The sequence below is a fragment of the Heteronotia binoei genome, chromosome 8, assembly GCF_032191835.1.
Source record: "Heteronotia binoei isolate CCM8104 ecotype False Entrance Well chromosome 8, APGP_CSIRO_Hbin_v1, whole genome shotgun sequence".
Taxonomy (NCBI): Eukaryota; Metazoa; Chordata; class Lepidosauria; order Squamata; family Gekkonidae; genus Heteronotia; species Heteronotia binoei.
Genome location: NC_083230.1, coordinates 55049659 through 55073393, shown reverse-complemented (window position 1 = coordinate 55073393; position 23735 = coordinate 55049659). Strand labels below are relative to the sequence as shown.

Here is a 23735-nt window from a genome sequence, read left to right as displayed (position 1 = left end):
GTTAAGAATAAGGTTACCTTCTGACAAGCCTGTCTTAGAATTTAAAAGGCCAACATACAAAAATTAGTACTATGATAAAAGTGCTATGTAATCAAGAAATAAAGTTACAATGCATATATTTGTGTGGTTCACTAAGTCACAGATTTATAAGATAATTACTTAGTTGTAAACATCAGAATTCTACAAGAGTTACTACAAATACATCAGTATGCAAGTTAAGAGACGCTCCTCATAAAGTATAAGTCCCAACACCTCCAAAACAACAGAGGAGGCTAACAGCTCTAAATGGGGTCTCTGATGTGTTCATAAAAGGGGTCTCCTCACAGGCCAAATGAGCCTTTCAGGAAAAAACAATGAAAGGAGGTGAAAATAGCCACTCATGAAGGTCCTTTTTCTTCAAATGGCAGAATAATGCGACGAGACATCCAAGTATTCAGCTGCCTGTGTTTCAGATTCTTCAAGCTGTCTTGGTCAGCCTTTTTTTAAAAGAAAAAGCCCAGCAGGAACTCATTTGCATATTAGGCCACACCCCCTGATGCCACCATTGATTCATACTACTTTTTTTTAGAAAAAGCCCAGCAGGAGAATATTAGCATATTAGGCCACACCCCTTGATAACTTGATAACACCCCGTTGCTGTGTATTCCTGCTCAAAAAAAGCCCTGGTCTTGGTCAGTTATACAATTCTCAAGACCAACTCTCCAAGGAGTTCAGTTCAACTGAGGCACCAATCACTATTAGTACAAGTTCCAAAAATTCTGATGGTTGATAGCTGGCAGTTTAATATCCAGATGCTTTGTTGTGTTCTGTCATTTGAAGAAAGAGACCTCCATGAATGGTTCATTTTCCACTTCCTTTTGTTTTTTTCCCCTGAAAGTCTCATTTGGCCCATGAGTCTCGTTTTATGAACATATAAGAGACCCTATTAAGAGCTGTTGGCCACTTCTGTTGTTTTGGAGGTGTTGGGACATATACTTTATGAGGAATGCCAGTCTGTTGGGTGGAATTGTGAAAGGAAAGGATGATATACAGAGGAATAGAATTCACAGATTTAAAATGTTGCTGTTGAACATACTCAAAACTAAATTGGAAAGAGAGAGAGAGAACACTTGGTGATTTTTAACTCTTGTTATAACTAGAGCAAGGCCATATTTAGACATAGTAATAAACTGGCTTGTGTAGCATGTGCTGGTTAGTTACCAGCTGTAGTAACAAATCCTGGTTTACCTGCTTCTTGCCTTGTCTTAAGCATACCTGATGTATTTCCTGTCTTTTTAGCTAGGCAACCTCGAGTGGTGCTGGCACACAAACTGAATTCAGATTCACAATTAATCACAACTATAGTATTAACTGTGGTTTACAAATCAAGTACAAGGCCTAGTCTAACGTTTCAGTTTTGTACTAATTAACAAATGTGGGTTTGTGGAAATATCTGCATTCATTCATATGTCAACTACTGTTGTTTGATGTAACCACAATTCACCATGATAGCTGAATGCAGTAAGAGAGAAAGTTGTTCTTGGGCAACAACTGAAAGTTATCTGAAAGCCAGTCTGAAAATTCTGGGCTAAAGTGGGGCCTTAGTATCAATTATCGGAGTTCTGTGAAATACACAAAAGTCATCTAAACATCAGTCGCAAAAAGGAAGACTCTTCCTTGTGTCTTCCAGGGGAGTTGGCTGTTGGGCATAGCTGATATTTAGAAAAACGGAAGTGTGAATTGGTCTTTTAATAATTTCAAATACAATGGTAATGCATTAGATGCCAGTGTCTTTTGAACTGGCAAGTGTACTTATGTATTTGGAGCAGGCCACTTAGGTTTATTGGTGAATATAATATCACTGATACAACCCTGTCCACTATGAATTGGAAACCCTCCTCCCCAGTTTGAACTGAATTTCTGCCAGTGCTACTGTGAAGTCTGAAAGAAGGATAAACATCTCAGTTGTCTATGAAGGCACAGTAGCAGGGTTTGGGCTTCTTAAAAAAGTAGTTGGGAAAGAGCTAAAAGTTGTTTTAATTACCATAAACAAAACACAAGAGTTGCTGTGAGCTTGAAAAGTATGTGTTTCTGCAATTGAAAGTAAGTGCAAGAGGCTGATCTAGGGCTTTATTTATTGAAATAGTTTTAAGCCTTCCTTTCACCCTAATATAGGGAACTACAGTGGATAACAAGCATTAAAAACAGACCAGGCAATGAATTTAAGGCAGAAGCCTATGCCTGCAATATGTATTGGATAAAAAATACACTCGAGAACCTGCACACCCTTCTTAAAAGTATAGCTATGCAACCCTGCTGAAGTGCTTAGAAGGGAAGAAGCCTTCCTTATAGTCTCAGGAAGGCCATTTAGAAGTGTAGGGCTAAAATGCTTTTGCTGTGTAAGTGCACACATGGTTTTAAGCATGAAATCAAAGTTGTAGCCTGAATATGCACACCAATATGTATTCCAGTGTCTTTCTCCAAGACATCCCATTAAGTGTATTTCACATTTTTCCTCTTTGAGTATGAGTAAGGAGTCAAGCACGTCTTTGAACTGCATATCAAGGGATGTTTCTGTTGTGAATGTGTATACTACGTGTTATTCATTCATTTCAAATGCCAAGCAGAGCCAGATTTCTAAATAGGCCGACTAGGCATTAGCCTAGACGCCCCAACACCTTAAAGGGCCCCGCGCCACGCCCTTGCTTCGAAGGGAAAGGTCATCTGCAGCAGAGCCGCAGTAGTACTGCTGAAGAGAAGCAAGGGTTGAGGTTTTCTTTTCTTTTTTTGGTCAGGTTTTAAGGTGCTACTGGACTCTTCCTCTTTTGTATTATTGTAGCAGCTAAGCTTCTTTTGTGTTCTCCCATCTGAATACTGACCAATGACTGCCTCTCCAAGCCTGCTTTTGCCAGTCGTTTAGCTTGGAGAAAGCAAGCAGGCACTTAGAAAGGCTCCTGCCTGCCTCTTAGGCTTGCCAGGATCCTAGGTCCTAGTTTTGCAGGCTCCTCCTCTCTGCCAGCCTACTGACTAGGCTTCCCAATCCCCAGGTCCCAACGGGGAATCCCCCAGTTTTACAAGCTTCTCCCCGTCCCCAGCCAGCTGGCCGGCGGGGGAAGCCCTGCCCCCACAGCCACCATGCGGCTCTAGATCTTGGGCAGGTTTAGAAACCTGCAAATAGCTGCGTTTCAAAATGTGTACTGTGTGTCTTTAAAGTTGAGCAGAAAGTACTTCATGGGAAGGGTCAGCAACACAGTCCCTCGGTTTGTTTTGCTTTAGTTTCAGAGCAACTAAGTGTGTGTGTGTGTGTGAGAGAGAGAGAGAGAGAGAGAGAGAGAGCAGCGTAGCCCCTGTTCTTTCCAGATGTCGTCGTGGAGGAACCAGACCCAATAAGTGTGTGTGCGTGTGTGTGAGAGAGAGAGAGGGTTGCCAGTCCCCAGGTTTGGGGGCCCTCCCCCCCACACTTTAGGATTGAAGGAAAGGTCAACGGTCTGGCAAACCAACCTTGTCCTGAATTCATCTATAGACTTAGAAGGCAGCCTTAAGCCCCTGTGTATCTTGCCCCTATGCAAGAATGCCAAGGGCCTTGGAATGGTCTGCCCTTTCACCTCATTCCTGGAATACACATTTGGGGTAAAAAGCTAAGGTAAACATCTGTCTCCTTGTTCTGTATACTTCTAGTAAATGATTGTGTAAAGACAAGTGTATAAAATAAAACGACCACTGTAAAATAGAGAGACCACTGTCAGACGAGGCAGAGACAGACTGGTGCGATGAACCTCAGCCCTGAGTCATGTGACATTCCTACAAAAGATCATCAGAAATGGGGGGGGGGGGAGGGAAATGTCTACTGGGTAATTATTCCCTATGGAGAATTATTCCCTATGGGTACCGGGGACTCTGGGGGGTGTTTTTTGATGTAGATGCACCAAATTTTCTGAATAGCATCTAGTGCCTCTCCCCAAAATACCCCCAAGTTTCAAAACCAGGGGGTCCAATTCTATGAGCCCCAAAAGAAGGTGCCTCTATCCATTATTTCCTATGGAAGAAAGGCATTTAAAAAGGTGTGCTGTCCCTTTAAATGTGATGGCCAGACTCCCTTGGAGTTCAATTATGCTTGTCACATCCTTGCTCCTGGCTTCACCCCCCAATGTCTCCTGGCTCCACCCCCAAAGTCCCCAGATATTTCTTGAATTGGACTTGGCAACCCTACTGCCAACAGAGCCAGGGAAGCCTCAGCCCTAACAGCCACCACATGCAGCCTTTCCAGGCGGAGGCTTTAACTCTTTAGGAGAAGTCTGAATGGAGCGAGGAACAGTGGCTGTTCCCAGTAGTGTGAGTGAGAAACTAGCCCAATCCTTGTGTCTGTTTTTGCATTTCTTTTAGTTAGAACTCGTTGCACAGTAAAATAGAGAGTCAAGAGTAAGCTAGAACCTTTGGTTTCCCTGTGTTGGTCTGGAGAACTTGATTGCATTCAACAGCTTTCCTGTGTGTGTGCTGTGTTTATTTTGGCTGCTCTCTCTCTCTGTGTGTCTTAATTCTTAGAGCTATCCTCAGAAGTTTATTCTATATTATTTTTCCTTTGTCACAGTCATTCTTCTTTTTGCTTTGAGGAGAGGGGAGCTGAAAACTCTATAGATGATTTGTAGCCTCCTTGTGAATGTTCTCTCTTTTAAATGTTTTGATATCTCCTTCAGTTACCACAGGGCTTTTAGTCTGTTTGAACATGAGTCTTATTTGACTCCGTACTAAATCTGGAGTCATAGGTAGCAGACGCTGATTCCAGAGCATTCCCAGCAAGCAAACTTGACCAGTAGAACAGGTGACAAGACCAGTGTAAACTGTTGGGGGATTTCTATTGTACCCCCAACAATCTAAAACCACAAATCAGGACCTGCAGGAACCAAAACAACCTGCAGTTATCAGAAGGCTAATACATACTCACAAACAAGTTTTAAGACCTCGAAGATAAACTTTCTTAAACTCCATATTTAGAAAAAAGCAAAGTTTATTAGACTCCATGTTTCTCTTTAGACAGAAGGCTTCAAATATAGTTAGAAAGGCAAAACAAGAGATTACATTAGTACAGTTGCTCCTACAGTTCCTTTAGGTTTAAGAAGACTCCTTTAGAAGGCTTAAAATATATGGATAGAAAAGCAAGTGGCTGGATAAACTTAGCACATTTAAGAAAACAATTACACAGTTAGAATTCAGTCAAGCACAAGCATAACATACAATAAAACAATCATGAAAAATATAAGTCCCAACAGGGACTTCTCCTATTAGTTACATTTTCCCATTTACAATCTAAGTCCCAAATCCCATTCTATATTAGAGATCTCCAATATAAAAGTTGTTAGACTCATGGCTTGACCATGAAGTCAGCCCAGAGTCTAAGTCTATTAGCTTGGCATGATCGACACAGAGAGAGCCTCTTGTGCAGATCAGCAGCGTGGGCCAAAAAATCCACAGCTTATATAGGCTCCAGTGACCTCATACACACATCTACTGGGTCACTCAGTTGTAAACAATTTTGCAGCCAAATAAACAATCAGAGTAACTAAAAACAATCATGGTTGAGATTGTCCCCAGTTCACTTCAACTCTTCACCCAATTTCTGGGTGTTTGCAAATGGCTGCCTCCTTCATCTTGTTTCCTGCCATCCTGGTTGAACTTTCATCCATTAACCCACTTAAGCCTTAGATAGTTTAGTTCTATGGTTCTGAAAGACAGACATCTAGTGGCCAAATTCCATAACTGCAGCAAAGATTAACAGTTTAGAGCTGCTGGGAGCAATTATATTGCTGTTTAGAGAAATATGAATACTTAAGTTAGCCTTGCCTAGGTCATCAGATAGGCTAGGGCCAGCCCTGACAACTCTGCTTAATTTCCAAGGGCTGAGAAGATCAGGCTAGCTTGGATTATCCAGGTCAGGGCACTTGGAGCTTTGCTTTCAATATAATTTATTAACTTCATTTATGGTCCACTTCCCCCCCGCCCAAGGACGATCCCAAGTGGTTCACAACATTCTAACCTCCATTTTATCTTCCCACAAACCTGTGAGGCATACAGTGGCCATAGATAACCAACAAGGTTTCATGGCAGCAGTTTCCACCACCACTGATACACACATGCATACACACACATACACACATAATGCTCTGGAGGTGTTGGTGGGAGGGTATGTGAGAAGTTCCCAGTCTTCAACAGCAGTTATAATCCATTCAGATATGGTATATAGTTTTCTTATTTAACACTGGTCGCTAAAAGATTCTATATTATGAAATGTATTATTAAATGCTTGTATGTTTGCTTCTAAGTCTGTAGGAACTAGAAAACAGCTAACTGTAATTGCTCTAAGTTATTTTATATTTCCAGCAACTTTAACTATGCCAATTTCCTGATCTATATTTTAAGATAGAGAATACTTAACAAGTATGTGTGGGAAATGTGTGTGTGTAGTATACATATCGTATGCCCTGAGTCCACTTGCTGAGAGGGCAGGATAGAAATTTAAAGTAACAATAAATAAATAATAAATATAGGTAATATTTCCACCTCTCCCCAGCCCATGGCCCAGAAATCTGCTGTAAGGTCTTATTTGCCCTAGAGTAAAAGGACTAATGTCTATAAAATATCCTGTTGCCACAAGGCACATACAAACTGATTAGAGACAGACACTTTGGTGAATGAAGACTTCTCTTGAATCTGGAGGGTGGCTTTGTAAAATGAATCATAGAATCATAGAGCTGGAAGAAATCTCCAAGGTCATCTAGTCCAACCTCCTGCACAATGCAGGAAACTCACAAATACCTCCCCCTAAATTCACAGGATCTTCATCGCTGTCAGATGGCCGTCTAGCCTCTGTTTAAAAACCTCCAAGGAAACCTTATTGGTTACCTATGGCCACCCTGTGCCTCACAGGGTTTGTGGGAAGATAAAATGGAGGTGATAATTTTGTGAGCCACTTGGGATCTTCATTGGGGGGGAAAGTGGAACATAAATGAAGTTAATAAATTATATTGAAAGCAAAGCTCCATGATGCTCAATAATAGCAGCCAGATGTTCCAAGCACATTGACTTTTAGGTAGGCTTGCTGAGTAAAATTAAGGAGGTAGTTTTTTCATGAAAGGCAACAGAATTTGAGCTGTTCCCGCCTATGCACTATACTTTTATAGCACTGAAGATGTTCCTATGCTACTATGAAAAAAATGATGAAAACTTGTTTGCACCCTGTTTGGTATGTAACCAATGTTATTCAGGTCAGTGTGGTATTGCTTCATGCTTTAGGTTGGTGAAAGATGGTATATCTCTCGACAGTTTCAGAATTCCCCTGTATGTCTAGGATCAAAAATAAAATCATCTATGATATTATATTACTTATTCTCACAATTTTTTTAAAATTAAAATTAAAAAACCCTGTAAATTACTAGTGTAAATAGTTTCAAGTTCCTTAACTTTTCCTACAATTAATGTACGTAATAGCTCACAGCTTTAATGCCAGTAGCTCACAAAGTACAATTTTTGCTCACAGGGCTCCATAGCTTACAGGCAACATTGTCACCCACTTAGAGAGGGTTTCAGAGACTGGCAAAGCTGCCATGCCTCACATGGCACCCAGACTGGGGTGGGGTGGGGTGGGGTGAGGAGTCAGCTTTACCTAGCAGTCATAGTCTTTTGGCTCTCAGGGGAACTGTTATGGCTACTGCTCATCTCTTGCCTTGAAAAACCCATGGTCCTGGGATTGCTATGAATCACTGGGAACACAGTTGTTCCTTTAAGGCAGTGGCAGCCTTAGGGGAATGTGCTACCCTTTGGCAAATCCAGATACAGCTGGCTTGCATCAGAGTACATACCTGCAACACCTTTCTGCTCCTTTGCGGTTCCCAGTAATCTGGTAGTTAAGCAGAGAGTGGCTGGAATCCTTTAACATATGAAGAGATAATGTGGTGAGGGGGGTCACCTGAAGTGGGGAGGGGAAAGCTACAGGTGTTGGAAAATAATATTTAATAATTCTTGTTTATAACATGTGTTAATTTTTAAAATAACATTAATAATTGCTGTTTGTTTTGTATAATAAAACTGGTTTATTAAAATTGTTGGTTGTTAACATTTAAAATGTATTAGGAGATAATTTGTGAGGAGGCCACCAAGATTTAGAGTGCCTAGGGGCCTCCACAGGGTTTAATCTGGCTCTGATGCCAAGGGAGGTGCTTCATTATGTTCGGCAACAAGAATGTACCCCTTAAAAACAAGTATGGGGTATTTAACTGGGTTTGAAACCCAGAAAGTTTTGTGAATGTGCATTCTGACTTCTGTTCCAATGTCTTTAATTATAAAAAGGAACCATTACAATTTTACTTGTCCCCTTGAAAACTAGCAGTCATAACTTAGCAATCATAGTCTTTTGGCTCTCAGGGGAACTGTTATGGCTACTGCTCATCTCTTGCCTTGAAAAACCCATGGTCCTGGGGTTGCTATGAATCACTGGGAACACAGTTGTAAGCTGAAAACTGGGTTGAGAGGTGCATTAGGCAGGTAGAATGCAAAATATTTTCTTGAACATGTATATTAGTTCTAATTCTAAATGACTCATTAAGATGATAAAGCATGCAGTTGTGCTTAAAGACTAATACATGATGTGTTGTCATTGGTGGCATCCACCCACTCTGAGTGAACTCCATATTTCTGCTGTCTCTCTTTATAATAATTCCTATATGATCTCCCATCTTTATCTTATGTGCTTGACCTAATGACTGTGCACTTCAGTTATATATTGTTTTTGCGTCAGTGTTCAAAGAGGTATTACATTGTATAACTTCAACCCCCCCCCCCCCCCGCAAAAAAAAGAAAAAAAATGCATGGTCTTTTCCTTGGTCATTTTAAGTCCGTCACTGAATCCTTCCGTGGCATTACTCCTGTGAATGGTTAACTTGGGTGTAAGCAGAACTGAACGCTGTTCAGTCAGTATGCCTATTCCTCAGCCTCGTGCTCCAGCTTTTTCTTCCTCAGCATTGCAAAACTGCCATAGGGCAAGCCTGGGGAGCGTGCCTGAAGTTCCGGCGCACACACAATTGGAACGGTGGGCTGGACTAGGAAGTAAGCGCAGAGGAGGCGGCTAGCGGAAGGAAGCTGAGGTGAGCGAGGGGTCGCTCACGGAGGTGGGGTGCAGGTCGGTGTCCAGGGTGTCATTTAACTTCCAAAGTGAGCAGACAGGGGAGAGAAGTGTTACAGTCTTGTTTGCTGGCAACCATGGCAACCGCGGAAGCGCAGCCGCGATGGAAATAAGACGTAGGCCGGAGGGCTACTGAACCTTTCACCCCCTTCAAAGGGGAAGAGTGTCAGGGAGAACTGTGTGTGTTAAAGTTACTGGTTGTACCACCTCCTCCAGGCATCTTTATGATTACGTGTCGAACCAGCAAGGCGTACTTGAACCAGAGTTTGACATTAGGACGTGATAAAATAACGAAAAGGACAGTATTCCTGAACGTGGATAGAGTGCATTTCCTTCACAAAGGATGTTCTGTTTAAACAGATGTACTGTGGCATCAGGGCCGAAATGTATATGCTGTGTTAATTGTGCTAAATGTACACGCAGGGAGCAACGACTGGCGGTACCGACTTCTGGAAGAGGCCTCCTGACTCTGGGGCCCCAACCAGCTCCTGGGGCCTCTGCCATGGCTCCAGGGCAGTGGAGAGGTCGCTTCTGGGGTGGGGGGCATAAGCATAAGCAGTCCCAGCCTCCAGTCAGAGTTAAAGGGCCAGCAGATCAGCTGTTTCATGGGCCCTTTAACTTGAGGGGGCTGGGGGGCACCTTCTGCTGCTGGCCCAGCACACTGTTTTAGTGGCAGGGAAGGGAGGGCTGTGGTGACCTCACCGCCGCCCTCTCTTTCCCACCAGTAAAATAACATGCGGGCCGGTGGCAGAAGCAGCCCCCAGCCCTGTGCAAGTTATGGGCCCACGAAACAGCTGATCTGCAGGCCCTTTATCTGGCGTGGGGGCTGCTTCTGCTGCTGGCCCACACATTTTACTGGTGGGGAAGAGAGGCAAGCTTGCCACAGCCCTCCCTTCCCTGCAACTAAAGCAGCGTGTGGGCCAGCAGCAGTCGCAGCGAGTGGGGGGAGGAGGGGCAGAGAGCGGGGGAGCGCTGTGGTGGCGGCAGACAAGCAGAGCATGGCGGTGGGGGGGCGAGTGAGCAGAGCACCACAGCGGTGGGTGGGGGAGAGCAGAGCGTGGCGGCTGGGGGTCACCTGCCTAGGGCCTATTCGCCCTAGAGCCGCTCCTGGCAGCAGAAGCAGTCCCCAGCCCCCCCCCCCCACTACTTAAAGGGCCCGTGGATCATATATTTCACAGGCACCTAACTTGTGCAGGAGTTTGCTTCTGCTGCTGGCCTGCACGTTATTTTACTGGTGGGGAAGAGAGGGCAGTGGTGAGCTCACCACTGCCCTCCCTTCCCTGTCACTAAAACAGCACGCGGGCCAACAGCAGTTGCGGCGAGCGGGGCAGCACTGCCACCATTGTGGGCAAGCAGAGCACAGTGGCAGAGGGTGGCGGGGGTGAGCGAGCAGAGCACCGCGGCAGGTGGGGTCGAGTGGAGCGCAGCGGCTGGGGGGGGGGCCGCCTGCCTAGGGCCTATTTGCCCTAGAGCTGCTACTGGCAGCAGAAGCAGTCCCCAGACCCCCTGCTACTTAAAGGGCTTGCGGATCAGCTGTTTCGCAGGCCCTTAACTCACAGGGCCTGCTTCTGCTGCCAGCTGCGCATTATTTTACTAGTGGGGAAGAGAGGGCAGTGGTGACACTAGTGCTCCTGAAAAATGTAAACCCCCCCTTCCAAATTCTGGTTATGGTCCTGATCGAACTCTGTGGGATCTTCACTAGTACACCCTTGGGTGGAAAACATTTACAGTGCTTGTGATCGAGGTCTCCTTTAGACATATAACATAATGAGACTGCAGAATCCTGAAGTGGCAGAATGGGCTGTACCTTTTAAGATTGTGAGGAAGGAGAGGTTATCCTACACGCCCCCCCCCCCAAAAAAAAAGCTTTCTGCAAATAAAATGTTTTTTAAAAAATATGGAGAGGGAGATTCTAGTTTGTTCTTTTGTGTGCCATGCTATTTTTATAGGGAGTTGTTAGTGGAGGAAAACTTAAGATAAATATAAATCCTCATATGTAGTTTGAAATGGTACAGTTCATTTTGCCACCTAATTATCATCTGATTATGCTGTATATTTAGACCAATCCTAAAACCTCCAATCCATCTAGGCACAGTATATGATAAGCAGCTCTACTGTCTCTCTGTTATATATCTTTACAGCCCACTCCATTGGCTCTATACAGGTGACAATAATAACACTCACTATGTCCCCATTACACTAATATTAAAAGAAGTTTGCTCCTTGGGAGGAGCTATGGTGAACCTGGGCAGTATAACCTGGGTGAGTGGGGGTTGGGTGAGTGGGCGTCAACATGGCAGATGTGGTTCAATGTGGCCAAGTGCAAAGTAATGCACATTGGGGCCAAGAATCCCAGCTACAAATACAAGTTGATGAGGTGTGAACTGGCAGAGACTGACCAAGAGAGAGATCTTGGGGTCGTGGTAGATAACTCACTGAAAATGTCAAGACAGTGTGCGTTTGCAATAAAAAAGGCCAACGCCATGCTGGGAATTATTAGGAAGGGAATTGAAAACAAATCAGCCAGTATCATAATGCCCCTGTATAAATCGATGGTGCGGTCTCATTTGGAGTACTGTGTGCAGTTCTGGTTGCCGCACCTCAAAATGGATATTATAGCATTGGAGAAAGTCCAGAAAAGGGCAACTAGAATGATTAAAGGGCTGGAGCACTTTCCCTATGAAGAAAGGTTGAAACGCTTGGGACTCTTTAGCTTGGAGAAACGTCGACTGCGGGGTGACATGATAGAGGTTTACAAGATAATGCATGGGATGGAGAAAGTAGAGAAAGAAGTACTTTTCTCCTTTTCTCACAATACAAGAACTCATGGGCATTCGATGAAATTGCTGAGCAGACAGGTTAAAACGGATAAAAGGAAGTACTTCTTCACCCAAAGGGTGATTAACATGTGGAATTCACTGCCACAGGAGGTGGTGGTGGCCACAAGTATAGCCACCTTCAAGAGGGGTTTAGATAAAAATATGGAGCACAGGTCCATCAGTGGGTATTAGCCACAGTGTGAGTGTATATATAAAATTTTTTGCCACTGTGTGACACAGAGTGTTGGACTGGATGGGCCGTTGGCCTGATCCAACATGGCTTCTCTTATGTGCTTATGTTAATAAAAAATGGAGACATCACCCTGCCAACAAAAGTCCGTATAGTCAAAGCAATGGTATTCCCAGTAGTAATGCATGGCTGTGAGAGCTGGACCATAAGGAAGGCCAAGTGCAGAAGAATAGGTGCTTTTGAGATGTGCTGGAGAAGAATCTTGAGAGTCCCTTGGACTGCAAGAAGATCAAATGAGTCAGTCCTAAAGGAAATCAGCCCAGACTGTTCCCTGGAAGGTCAGATGCTGAAGCTCAAATACTTTGGCCACAAAATGAGAAGGGAGCACTCCCTGGAGAAGATCCTGATGCTAGGAAAGACATAAGGCAAACGAAGAAGGGGCGGCAAAAGATGAGATGGCTGGACAGTGTTACTGATGTAACAAACACGAATTTGAGCAGACTTCAGAGGATGGTAGAAGACAGGAGGGCCTGGCGTGACTTTGTCCATGTGGTCGCAAAGAGTCGGACTCGACTGTGCGACTGAACAACAGCAAAAAATAGGGCATCTGAGAAGCAATGATGAACAAAGAAAATATAAGCAAAGAACAATATAATGAAAGCTTATGAAAGTAGTATAATATAAAATTAGAGAATGCAATAAGTTTTATCAATATAATTAATATTCTATATTGAAGTAATTAAATAGGCCAGCCAACCACTGGAATGCAAATTATAACAGTTAAAGAGACTGTAGTATTTCCCAGCAGGAGCATTAGAGTTAACAGATGTTTGTATTTTCATTGTTGAGGCAGCTGATTCTGATCCGAAGCCTTGGAGGAGATTGGCAATGTCTTTTCTTTCCTAATCCTGATGTGAAATCCTGGATGCCATTAAAAATGTTCTTAATCACTTCTGCTTAATGAAGAACTTTGCATGACTTTGAAATAATAACAGATGTACTTTTTTCCACTGGTAGAAGACTCCATGAAATATTCTGCTTATCTGATTTGTGTCTCTTTTTGTACTCGTACTGGTGGTCTGGTACCATTATATCTTCTGTTCGCGGCAAGAATGTACTTTGGTTCTTGGCTATTTTTAAAACAGAAGTTTCCACAAAAACTTGTTCTCTATATTGTATTCTCTCACCAGACCCAGATATCCACATGCAATAGTCCTGTGCAGGGGTAGTTTAGTAGAAAAATAGGTGGTGAGCTCATTAGCATAATTCATTAGCATATGCTACCCCCCACCAGCTAAAAGCAACCCGATGCAAGAAAGGAGAGGCCCAGGCGAGTGAGGCCTACTTGGGCTGGCTAGAGATCCAGCCAGCCTAAGCAGGCCTTGCTCACCTAGGACTCCTCTTGGCCACACACCCCCCCACAGCCAAAAGACCAGCAAGCCACCCACTGCCCAAAATCACATAAGAAGTGGAGAAAGGGTGGCGTGGGCTTCTCCAGGGGTTAATGAAGGCTGCTGGAGGTGTGGCTAAGCTCCTGGTGGCTGGCTGCCCACTCTCCTAATCCAGTGATCGTTATGCAGCTAAACCTACTATTCAATGGACAAGGTGGGTATGTGGGAAGGAGGAGGGGGGACATCAGAAGGGTTCAGTATGCAAGACTGAACTTTGAAACGTATCTTTTGGGGAAGAATGGAAAATGAAATTTAGTAAATACGATAGATGGTATCATTTTAAACAATATAGTTGTATAGTAATTTAACAGTGCTTTTGGACAGAATAATATTTAAAGGAAAAATATTTTATTGAAATCCATCTTAAAACAAATCACTGACCTTTTTCTTGTAGGCTTTTATTGTCATGGTGATACAGCTATATCTTTTTTGCTTTTGTTTTATAGTTTGTTTTTGGAGTGATACCAGAATTCAGATGGATTTAGAGATTAAAGGAATTGCTGCATCTCCAAGAAGACAACCACCATTCTCTGCAAGGAAAAAGAAACTTGATCAAGTATATTTAACTGAAATATTTTTTTAAAAGTTCAGGAAAATTTAATATACTCTCATCATTTAAATATATGTGAAAACTTACATATGTAGGACAAATTGCAAAAATCTGCACCACCTGCATATTGCTTTGGAGAGCTGAGAACTTGTGGATAGAAAATGACTCACAAATATGTGAATATATACAGAAAAAGAAAGTAATATCCCATTGTGGCCAGAGTACTCTGTTATTTTGATTAGTATATGCCTGATAGCTTGGGGACTTTCATTTGCATTATGCAAACAATGGATCACTGGTGCTTGTTTTCAATAACTGGAAATTTCAGTACAATGAAAGGGCTAGACTACTCATGTTGATGTAATGTAATGATCTTTTGATTTAGCTGCAAAAAGCAGCTGGCAGTAGCGGAGGCAGAAAAGAGCAAGAGACATCTGTCACTGCTCACTTTTTTCCCAATTTAATTTTATCAAATTTAGAACTTTAACAAACATAACAGAAGTGTGAGATAAACTTATGCTTCAGTAAACCAGCATTCAGACTGAGTTTACAAAAGAACTTGCAAAATAATATATTAGTAACTTCAATATTTTACAATTTAAAACTTTAGGTTTTCTAAGAAATGTATGAAAACCTAATGATCCTTAAGTCTAGTACCAGTGATTAAAATACCCAGTCTATACTGATAGGGAATAGAGGGCTGATAGCAGACAGCTGGTTTGGGGTGGTTTGAAGCCACCCCAAAGACAGCTGGCCGGAAATAGAGCGCCTCAGAGCTTCCGGATGGTGCCAGAAAAGGGGCGGGCTGTGGACACCCGGGGAGCATCAGGAATGCTCATGCATCCCATCCGCGGCTCCCTGGGTGCTCTCTGGGCACTTCCCGGCCTTCCAGATGGCTGGGGAGGCGCCTTGGAGGTGCCCCAGCAAAAAGGCACCACTTTCAAAGTACTGCCTTTTTGAGCTGGCTCCCAGCAAGCCGGGGGCGGGACAAGGACGGGAGGCAGATGTGTGTATGTGGACACATTTTTTTGGTCTGCCTGCCTCCTGCCCCCCAGGCGGCTTTAAATGCCTGTCTATTATCAGCCGAGTAGACACATTTCTGTTAACATCCATATGTTATAGTCAGATCAATTCGGTATAAAATCGTTGGACTTAAACAACAACTGGGTCTCAGTAGTTATGCATATGGTTAGTTGTAGTTAATAAAGAATCTCCTAAAAAGAAAACATTTTGAATAATCTGAGACCTAATAAATGTTTCCCAAATTCTATCATATCATGCTTCAAGTGTGAGTTTAGCCGAGTCTTTTCATAGAGAGGCAATGGTATCTCTGGCTGCAGCTACCAGCCGAGAAATAAAAACTCCCTTGCATTTTTGCACCAAGATATTTGGCCAGTGATCTAAAAGCAAGAATTCAGGACTAAAAGGGATATTCATTCCCGACCACTCTACAATTCGATTCCTGTCTTTTGACCCAAAAGTTCCCACCATAGATGAATGAAAGTATGTTCCTAAATGGCCACATTTTTTCCAACGATATGGAATATAGTTACTATCAATCCTATGGAGGCAGTTGGGTGTCATATACCAATTTGCTATAAAAATTTAAAAAATTAAACTTACACGTGATCCAGAAAGGAAGGGGGAAGGAGGCAGTGGTGGGGCTGCTCTTTCAGTGGCTCACTCATCCTTCCTGCTGCTGGCCTGCCCCCTCAACCCCACACTTTTTTTTTCATTGCATTTCATTTTATTCAATTTATATCCCACCCTCCCCACCAAGGCGGCTCAGGGCGGCTCACAACATAAAATTCTAACAATAAGATTAATGAATATTAAAATACATTAAATAGTTTACAGCAGTTAAAACAAGAAAACGATCTATCAATGTGCTATCCTTCAACCTTCCTTTGGGGTTTTTCAGGTACCGGTCAGTTATATGCCAACCAGAAGAGGACTGTCTTACAGGCCCTGCGGAACTGCCCAAGGTCCCGCAGGGCCCTCACCTCTTCTGGTAGCTGGTTCCACTAGCAAGGGGCTGTAATCGAAAAGGCCCTGTCCCCGGTTGACTTCAGACGGACCTCCTTCGGCCCGGGTATTGTTAGTAGATTTTGAGAACCAGATCTAAGCACTCTCTGGGGAACATGTGGGGTGAGACGGTCCCTAAGGTAGGCAGGTCCTAAGCCATATAGGGCTTTAAAGGTAATAACCAGCACCTTGTACCGAACCCGGTATATTATTGGCAGCCAGTGCAGTCCCCAGAGCCCCGGCTGAATGTGCTCCCACCTGGGGAGCCCTAATAACAGCCAGGCGGCAGCATTCTGCACTAGCTGCAACTTCTGGGTTCGGGACAAGGGCAGCCCCGTGTAGAGGGCATTACAGTAGTCCAACCTTGAGGTGACCATTGCATGGATCACTGTTGCCAGATCGTCGTGTTCCAGGAAAAAGGCCAGCTGCCTTGCCCGCCTAAGATGAAAGAATGCACACTTAGCAGTAGCTGCTATTTGGGCCTCCATTGTCAAGGCAAGCTCCAAGCTCTTGACCCTGTGTGCCGCTGTCAGTGGCACACTGTCAAAGGCTGGTAGGGGAATTTACCTTCCTGGACCACGTCGACCCAAGCAAAGGACCTCGGTCTTCGCTGGATATAGTTTCAAGCTACTCAGCCTGAGCCATCTAGCCACAGCTTGTAACGCCAGGTCCAAATTTTCTGGGACGCAGTCAGGCCGTCCGTCCATGAGTAGATAGAGCTGGGTGTCATCAGCATATTGGTGACAACCCAACCCATACCTCTGGGCAATTTGGGCAAGGGGGTGCATGTAGATGTTGAACAACATTGGGAGAAGCACCGCCTCCTGAGGCACCCCACTATCAAGCGTGTGCCTCCGGGACAGTTCATCCCCAATCGCCACCCTTTGTCCCCGACCATTGAGGAAAGCCATTGTAAGGCCAGCCCCTGAATCCCCGTGTCGGCGAGACAGCAAGTCAGCAACCGATGGTCAACCGTATCGAACGCTGCCAATAGGTCTAACAACATCAGTACCGCCGAGCCGCCTCGGTCCAGATGTCGCTGAAGGTCATCCACCAGAGCAACCAGCACTGTCTCTGTCCCGTGACCCCGGCGAAAGCCGGACTGATGGAGATCAGTCACTATCACTGATAGTGAGCACGCTGGAGGATTCGCATAGGAGCCGCAAGCCTCTGGCACTGTTTTAGCCACCAATCAGATGATCAGTGGGAGACCTTTAAAGAGCTCGGGAAGTGCAGTGCTCCACTGCTCCTTCCCGGGCATTGAAATGAACCTGGTGGGGAAGGGAGGGAGGAGGAGGCTGGGGACCGCAGGCAAAGGAGGGATTTGCCTAGGAATCGGGGGGGGGGGTGTGTGGAGACTGAATTCAGTGCCCCCACCCTGCCGGCGCCATAGGCAAATGCCTAACTTGCCTAGTGGGTGAGCTTGCCCTGCCTGTGCTGTTTCCTTGACTGAAAATGGCATCTGCCTTTCCTGGCTACCATTAGACCCAGTGGGAAAAATGCAGGTTTCTGAATACAGCTCCTGTCTTTTTCCCTTCTAGGACTAAAGTCAGCCTGGAGAGCATTTTCAATTAGAGAAATAGCTTGGATGAAGCTGCAGACCTTCTACCCTTCCCTAATAGTATGACTTTAATCTATATTGTCTATTTCAGCTATCCTTTACATCTAAATCACTCTTTAGGAGATTTGATCATAATTTCCAAATGATATTTATTATTTGAGTCCCAGACGCAGAGCTCTTTTAGTCTTGCTTCAGAGCGGTATAGTGTGCAGTTGTTCTACTGACTAGGTTATGAATACAGAACAGGAAAAGAAGAGTGTGTTTCATATATTGCTCATTAGTAAGGAATGCTTATTAATAAGCAACAAATGAAACATATGCTTTAATGCTCCTAATCCTAATGAACCTCAGTTTTGAGGAGCATATGCTTTCTCCATAAACTCCTGGATGTGCCCCAGACTACAATGGCTGCTAATATTTTAGAGCATGTTGTGCCAGCTGTATTTTCCTGCACTAGCAGAAACTACTGTTGTCTGTACTTTAGCCCAGGAGTGTCTCTGATTCAAGCTCCCCCTCCTTTTTTTCTTTTATGTTTCCCCTTGAGGAAGTGAGTGCTTCATTACACATGTATTAAGTTTTCTGAAATGATCATCTTGGATAGAAATGTTTCAAGATTGTAACTTGAAACTGCAAGTTAAAGCACTAATAATAAATTTATTTGTGAGTTGTGTCAGCTTGCTGTTTCAAGCATCAAACTGTTGTGCTTACTTGCAAGTACATTTGGATTCTACACCTACCTGCTTCCTGCTTGATTTGTCCCTTGTTATTTTTTGGCTTTTCTGCCATTCTCTAAACAGTTGCCTTCTGTTCTAAACACACAGATGGGTGAGGTTGGCCCCACCATCATGGTTGCTTTGACTCTCAAATGTCCCCCATGTGGTCTGAGAGGATAGGGGTTTCTAGTGCACCCAGTTGCTCCTCCTCTCCCCAGCTCCCTTTCTGCACAGGATGACATGGATACCTGAAGAACTCTGCAGCGGCTTCCTCCAGGGCTGGCGCTACCCAGAGATGGGCTGTGCCCCCCCCTCACATGCCCTGCTGTCTCCAGTGCCCCTTCCCTGCTGCTGCTGCACTCACACTTGCCACCATCCGCCTCTGCCTCGCTGTCCACCCTGGCCAGCAGTGCTGCAGGTAGGGATGGGGAAGGGGCTGACTGGAAACCCACTAGCCTGGGGGGGGGGGCGGTGACCATGGGGAACAGCTGCAAAGTCACCCTGTTCCAGCTCGAGGCCTTCCTCCTTGGATGGTGAGTTGCATGATGCCTCCTCTGCGCAGATCCCTCCTGGCCCTCAGTTCACCCCCCTCAACCCCCACAGTGCAAGGAGGAGGCCCTGGCCAGTGCAGCTGTTCCCCTTTGCTCCACCTGTCCTGTCCTGGAGGGCTCCCCGGGTCCCTCCCCCCCTCCAAGGGAAGCAGCAGTATCGCAGCTGGAAAGGTCCTGAGATTGCCAGGGTGGGGGGTAGGGCTTGCCTAGGGTGCCAAAAAACATGGCACTGGCCCTGACTTCCTTCGAAGGCTTTTTCATAGCAACACTGCGGTTCTCACATATCTGCAGGCCAATTTCTGCCACTTGTAAGAAGGGTAGTCTTTGCACAACACAGATACTAGTTTTGTCTATTGAAGCACTGTGACTTGGGTCCCACAAGAGATGTGGCTGATCAGCTGTAGATCAAGTGGTGGTCTCCTTAAAGGGGCAGTCCTCTGTACAAGATTGGTGTCTCCCAGTCAGGCTCAGGGATCAGTTTGCCCTGACAACACACAGTAGATATTGGGCAAAATGGAGGGGTGAGGAGGTGTCAGTCAGAAACACAACAAATATGGTATAGCAGAAAATTTCTAGTTTAAATGGGCCTGTAGGTATAACACCTTTCAAACATAAATTCATAAGAAAAGGAGTAGTGCCTATTGCTGCGATCAGTATGTGAAGTTCACATCTCACTTCCTTATGATTAATGCAAAAATCATGTTGTCTTCAAATGCTATAGCTGTCACTCTTGAAAATTTCGTACATCAAGTTCCAAATGTATTTCAGTCTTTCAACCTATCTTGTTTTTGAAAAGTACCTTACCAAATCACCAATTTTACAAAAAAAGATATTCCTTACCTTCTAAAATGCCTGTGGCGCTCCTACAAAACTCTTTGGGAGGGGCTGTGGCTCAGTGATAAAGTATCTGCTTGGTATTTAGAACATCCTAGGTTTGATCTCCAGCATTTCCAGTTAAAGGATCTGGCAGTTGGTGATGTGAAAGACCCCTGCTTGAGATGCTGGAGAGCCTCTGTCAGTCCGAGTAGACAATACTTACTTGATTACTTGTAGACAATACTTAATTGAGTCTGATTCAGTATAAGGCAGCTTCATGTGTCCTCCCCCTCTCTCCATGGCTTTCCTCATTTCTAATTTTCACAGAGTTATCTCTGTTATGACCCACATTTTAAAATATTTTGTCCTGTTACAACTTTGTATTTAGGAAGTTTCTGATCCTTATTTAACGATTGGAATATGAGAGATATGGAGGAAATAAAACATGTGAGTTTTTATTTGTGAGTTGTATTCTTTCTGTATTATTTTCTAGGAATGGAGGGCACACACAAAATCAAGCCATGGTCCTCGACCAGCAGAGTAAGATTATGTTCTTATTTTTGTAAGCAGTTTTGAATCAAGTATGTTTAACAATGAGCATAAGGAATGTATTCATAAATAGAGAATTATAAGACTTTATGACAAATATAATTTCAAACTTAACATTCCTTTTTGTACAATTAATTCAGAATTGAATATTCTATTAAACAAAACCCCCTTCAGTTTTGATAACAGAACACCACATTAGCATTAAGTTATCCAAAGGTGGAAGATCCTTAGGATTATGGTTGAGGGACTAAGAGTTTTGGAATCTGTATAGCAGAGGGTATTGAACATGGCATCTGCCAACACCTGTACTGATGCCTGCCAAGTATTTTTACAGCACAATCCAGAGGGGGGGGGGGCGGAAAGTCTTTTGGGAGCAGACGAGCCGCTACATGGGTGCAGGAAGGGTTTGCACCAACGTACGACCGGCGCCGCCACAGTGGAGGGGAGTTACATGGGCGGGGGTCCACCCTAGCACCGCTCCGCCCGAGGGCAGCGGTGCCTGAGGGCTGCACCTGAGCGTGGGCAAAAGTGAGGCAGAGCGTGGTGTTCAGGAGGAGGAGATGGTGGAGTTGGGGGCGTGGGCAGGCTTAGGCGGCTTCCTGAGCAGTTTGGCCCAGGACATGCCCCCCTCCGAGAGGCGCAACTTTACTTGAAAAGGTTCAGAATTCCCTAACAGTTGACCTTTGTCATTTTATTAGCCTTTGATCCAGTGATCTTTATTAGAAACCAGTTTGTTCATTAAAAGCAGTGTAAATAAATTCCTGGGGACTGATTTCTGGAACTGTGAAGAGAAGACTTCACATGGGACATGGTAGCATTTGGAGTGGGGAGTGGGGAGGTTTAGGAGGCCTAAGAGGGCATCATGTGCATTGTTGAAAGAGCTGTGTGCTGTATAACCATAAATACTATTGAACAATAGAGCATTGCTGAGCAATATTCTTTCACATCTTTCTAGTTTACAGCACTTACATTAATTGTTAGTTTCTCAGTCTACTTCAGCAAGTTATATTATGCTCTCAAGCCTTTTGCTAAATCCTCAATATGCACAAATAATGTAGATGACACTGGTGGATCAAAATATTTGCCATTTTCAGTAATATTAGTATTCCTCTTCTAAGGGATTATTGGATTATAATGTATATAGTACTGTAAGAGACTAACTGCTATTAGTTTATTATTCTTTATAGAGGAGAAGTAATAGAAACATGTGACATTTAGCTGCTGCTTTTTTTGTGGAGAGTGAAGAAGAATTAACCAGGACCAGCTGAAGCATTCTGATACTGAAATAAAAATTGGTCTTTCAGATGCTCTGTTCCTTCCTCACTTCCCCTGCTAAGCTTCCAGTGCCCCTTGCTCCTGGGGATGGAAACAATTTCATGTCTCACCCTGTCTCTGCTTCCTGAAACAAAAAAAGAGTTGGGAACACATGGGGTGGAGTGGGGTTTGGGCTAGTAGTCACTTTATAAAACAGTTAAGGAAAACATGTGAGGATATCTGAAAATGAGATGACATTTTAAAATCCTGCTACATTTTATAATCTGTCATATTCTGTAGAGTTCCATGCCTTGATTTGGGGAAGCTGGGAGATTCTGAAGATGAGGTAACCATTATTTATTATTCAATAAAAAATCTTAAGATTTGCAGATGTGACATGTGAGGATCCAAACACCGGAATGAGTATTAAAATGACATTTTGGGGCTATGCTGCAGTTCATACTCCAGTTGTTATTTTCATGCACTAATTCTTCTAACTTCATTTAAAAAATTCTGCTGAGTGCATAAATGTGATAAATGAAACAATGTAGTGACCTTTAAATAACATACCAAGCTGAATTTTGATATTGATTAAGATGAGATTTTTTTTCTTTTGCTGTCCTTATTGATGTCAGCAAGAAACATAAAGAATTAGGTTTTTAAAGGTACTTCTGTTGTGCTATTTTGTTTTATTCTTCTGCTGCTAAAACTTCTAATAGATTGGTATAAGGGTCTGGACTTAATATAACCACACAGTGCTCACAAAGTAGACCTGAAAAGCTCTTGAAAGGTTGTGGAAATTGGAAGGAAGTTTTACTGGGCCCTTCATCTCCTTCTGAGAAGTTCACAGCAAAGTATTATGAATGTTCAGCCGTGGTTGCATAGGAAGATTCTTTTTGGGTCCAAATGACCATCTACACCAGGAGTCCCCAACCCCCGGGCCGGGGACCAGTACCGGGCTACGGCCTGTTTGAAACAAGCCATGCAGCCTCACCCCCCCCCCCCATGCAGCCTCGCTGCCCCCCCCCCCCGCACCTCCTCTTCCCCCATTTTCACCATTTTAAGGCCAGGGATGGGAAGGAGGCAAACGCAGCATCGCTCGCTACTGCAACCAGCTGATTGGTGGGGGGGTTGGCTTGGGAGGTGCTTCATGGCCCCCAGCCTTAAAATGGTGAAAACGGTGGGGGGGGGGAGGCTGCAAGACTGTGCAGGGGACTGCGGAAAAGGAGGGAGAGGGAAACGGGGGGAGGAAAATGGGAGGAGGAGGCGGCAAGGCTGAAGGAGGAGGCTGAAGGAGGGAGGAGGAAACGGGAGGAGGAGGCTGCAAGGCTGTGCGAGGGGGCAGCGAGGCTGTGCAGGGGTCAAAACAGGGAGAAGGAAACTCCACGGGGAGCCCAGATTGGGTGCCCCCCCCGCCGGCCCTGGGGTCGTGGTTGGCAGGCCGGCCTGGGGCCGGTCCCAAAAAGGTTGGGGACCACTGATCTACACTGTTCAATGCAAGAAGAGACCCAAGGGCAGAATACTGGTAGGCAGGGCTTTTTTTGAGCAGGAACACACAGGAATGCAGTTCCAGCTGGCTTGGTGTAAGGGGGTGTGGCCTAATATGCAAATGAGTTTCTGCTGGGCTTTTTCTACCAAAAAAAGCCCTGCTTAAGACATTATACCATATTTATATTTATTACCAATGAGGGGTTTTTTTTAGCAGGAATGCACAGGAACGCAGTTCTGGCTGGCTTGGTTTCAGTGGGTGTGGCCTAATATGCAAATGAGTTCCTGCTGGGCTTTTCTACAGAAAAGTCCTGCTGGTAGGAATTCCAGAACAGCTTCTTCCTCAGTACAGTTTTGCTAGTAAGGGTGCTTATTTTTATACTAGTAAGAGAAGTTATTGTTTTCTTTTGAGTGAGTTTTAGTAAAGGCCTGAAGAAGTGATAACATGTTTTAATGCTAAATTTGGCATAAATTACTGTCTTCTATAATAGGCAGAAGCTGTTTATAGTAATGTTGGTCCAAAGGAAAATATAATCAAAAGGTATTAGAGGCCTCAAGTTTTTGGGTTCTGTAATGTAGGTTCCTGGATTTTTATTTTCTGGGATATTAAAAAGGCA

The 23735-nt window shown here is 44.3% G+C and overlaps 1 protein-coding gene across 3 annotated transcripts in view; it reads left to right on the top strand.

Annotated features, from left to right (window-relative positions):
• The first annotated feature begins 7830 nt into the window (after positions 1 to 7830).
• The window catches only part of CAPS2 (calcyphosine 2), a 72179-nt gene continuing 56274 nt past the window's right edge, over positions 7831 to 23735 (top strand). The window contains exons 1-4 of one of the 3 annotated variants that reach the window (XM_060245101.1): positions 7831 to 7925; positions 14058 to 14167; positions 20321 to 20367; positions 21931 to 21976. In XM_060245101.1, the coding sequence (XP_060101084.1) occupies positions 14087 to 14167; positions 20321 to 20367; positions 21931 to 21976 (174 nt within the window). In that variant the 5' untranslated portion in view covers positions 7831 to 7925; positions 14058 to 14086. Of the gene's footprint in view, positions 7926 to 9007; positions 9149 to 14057; positions 14168 to 20320; positions 20368 to 21930; positions 21977 to 23735 lie in introns of those variants that run through there. The other 2 variants (XM_060245102.1, XM_060245100.1) reach the window with 2 other exon arrangements.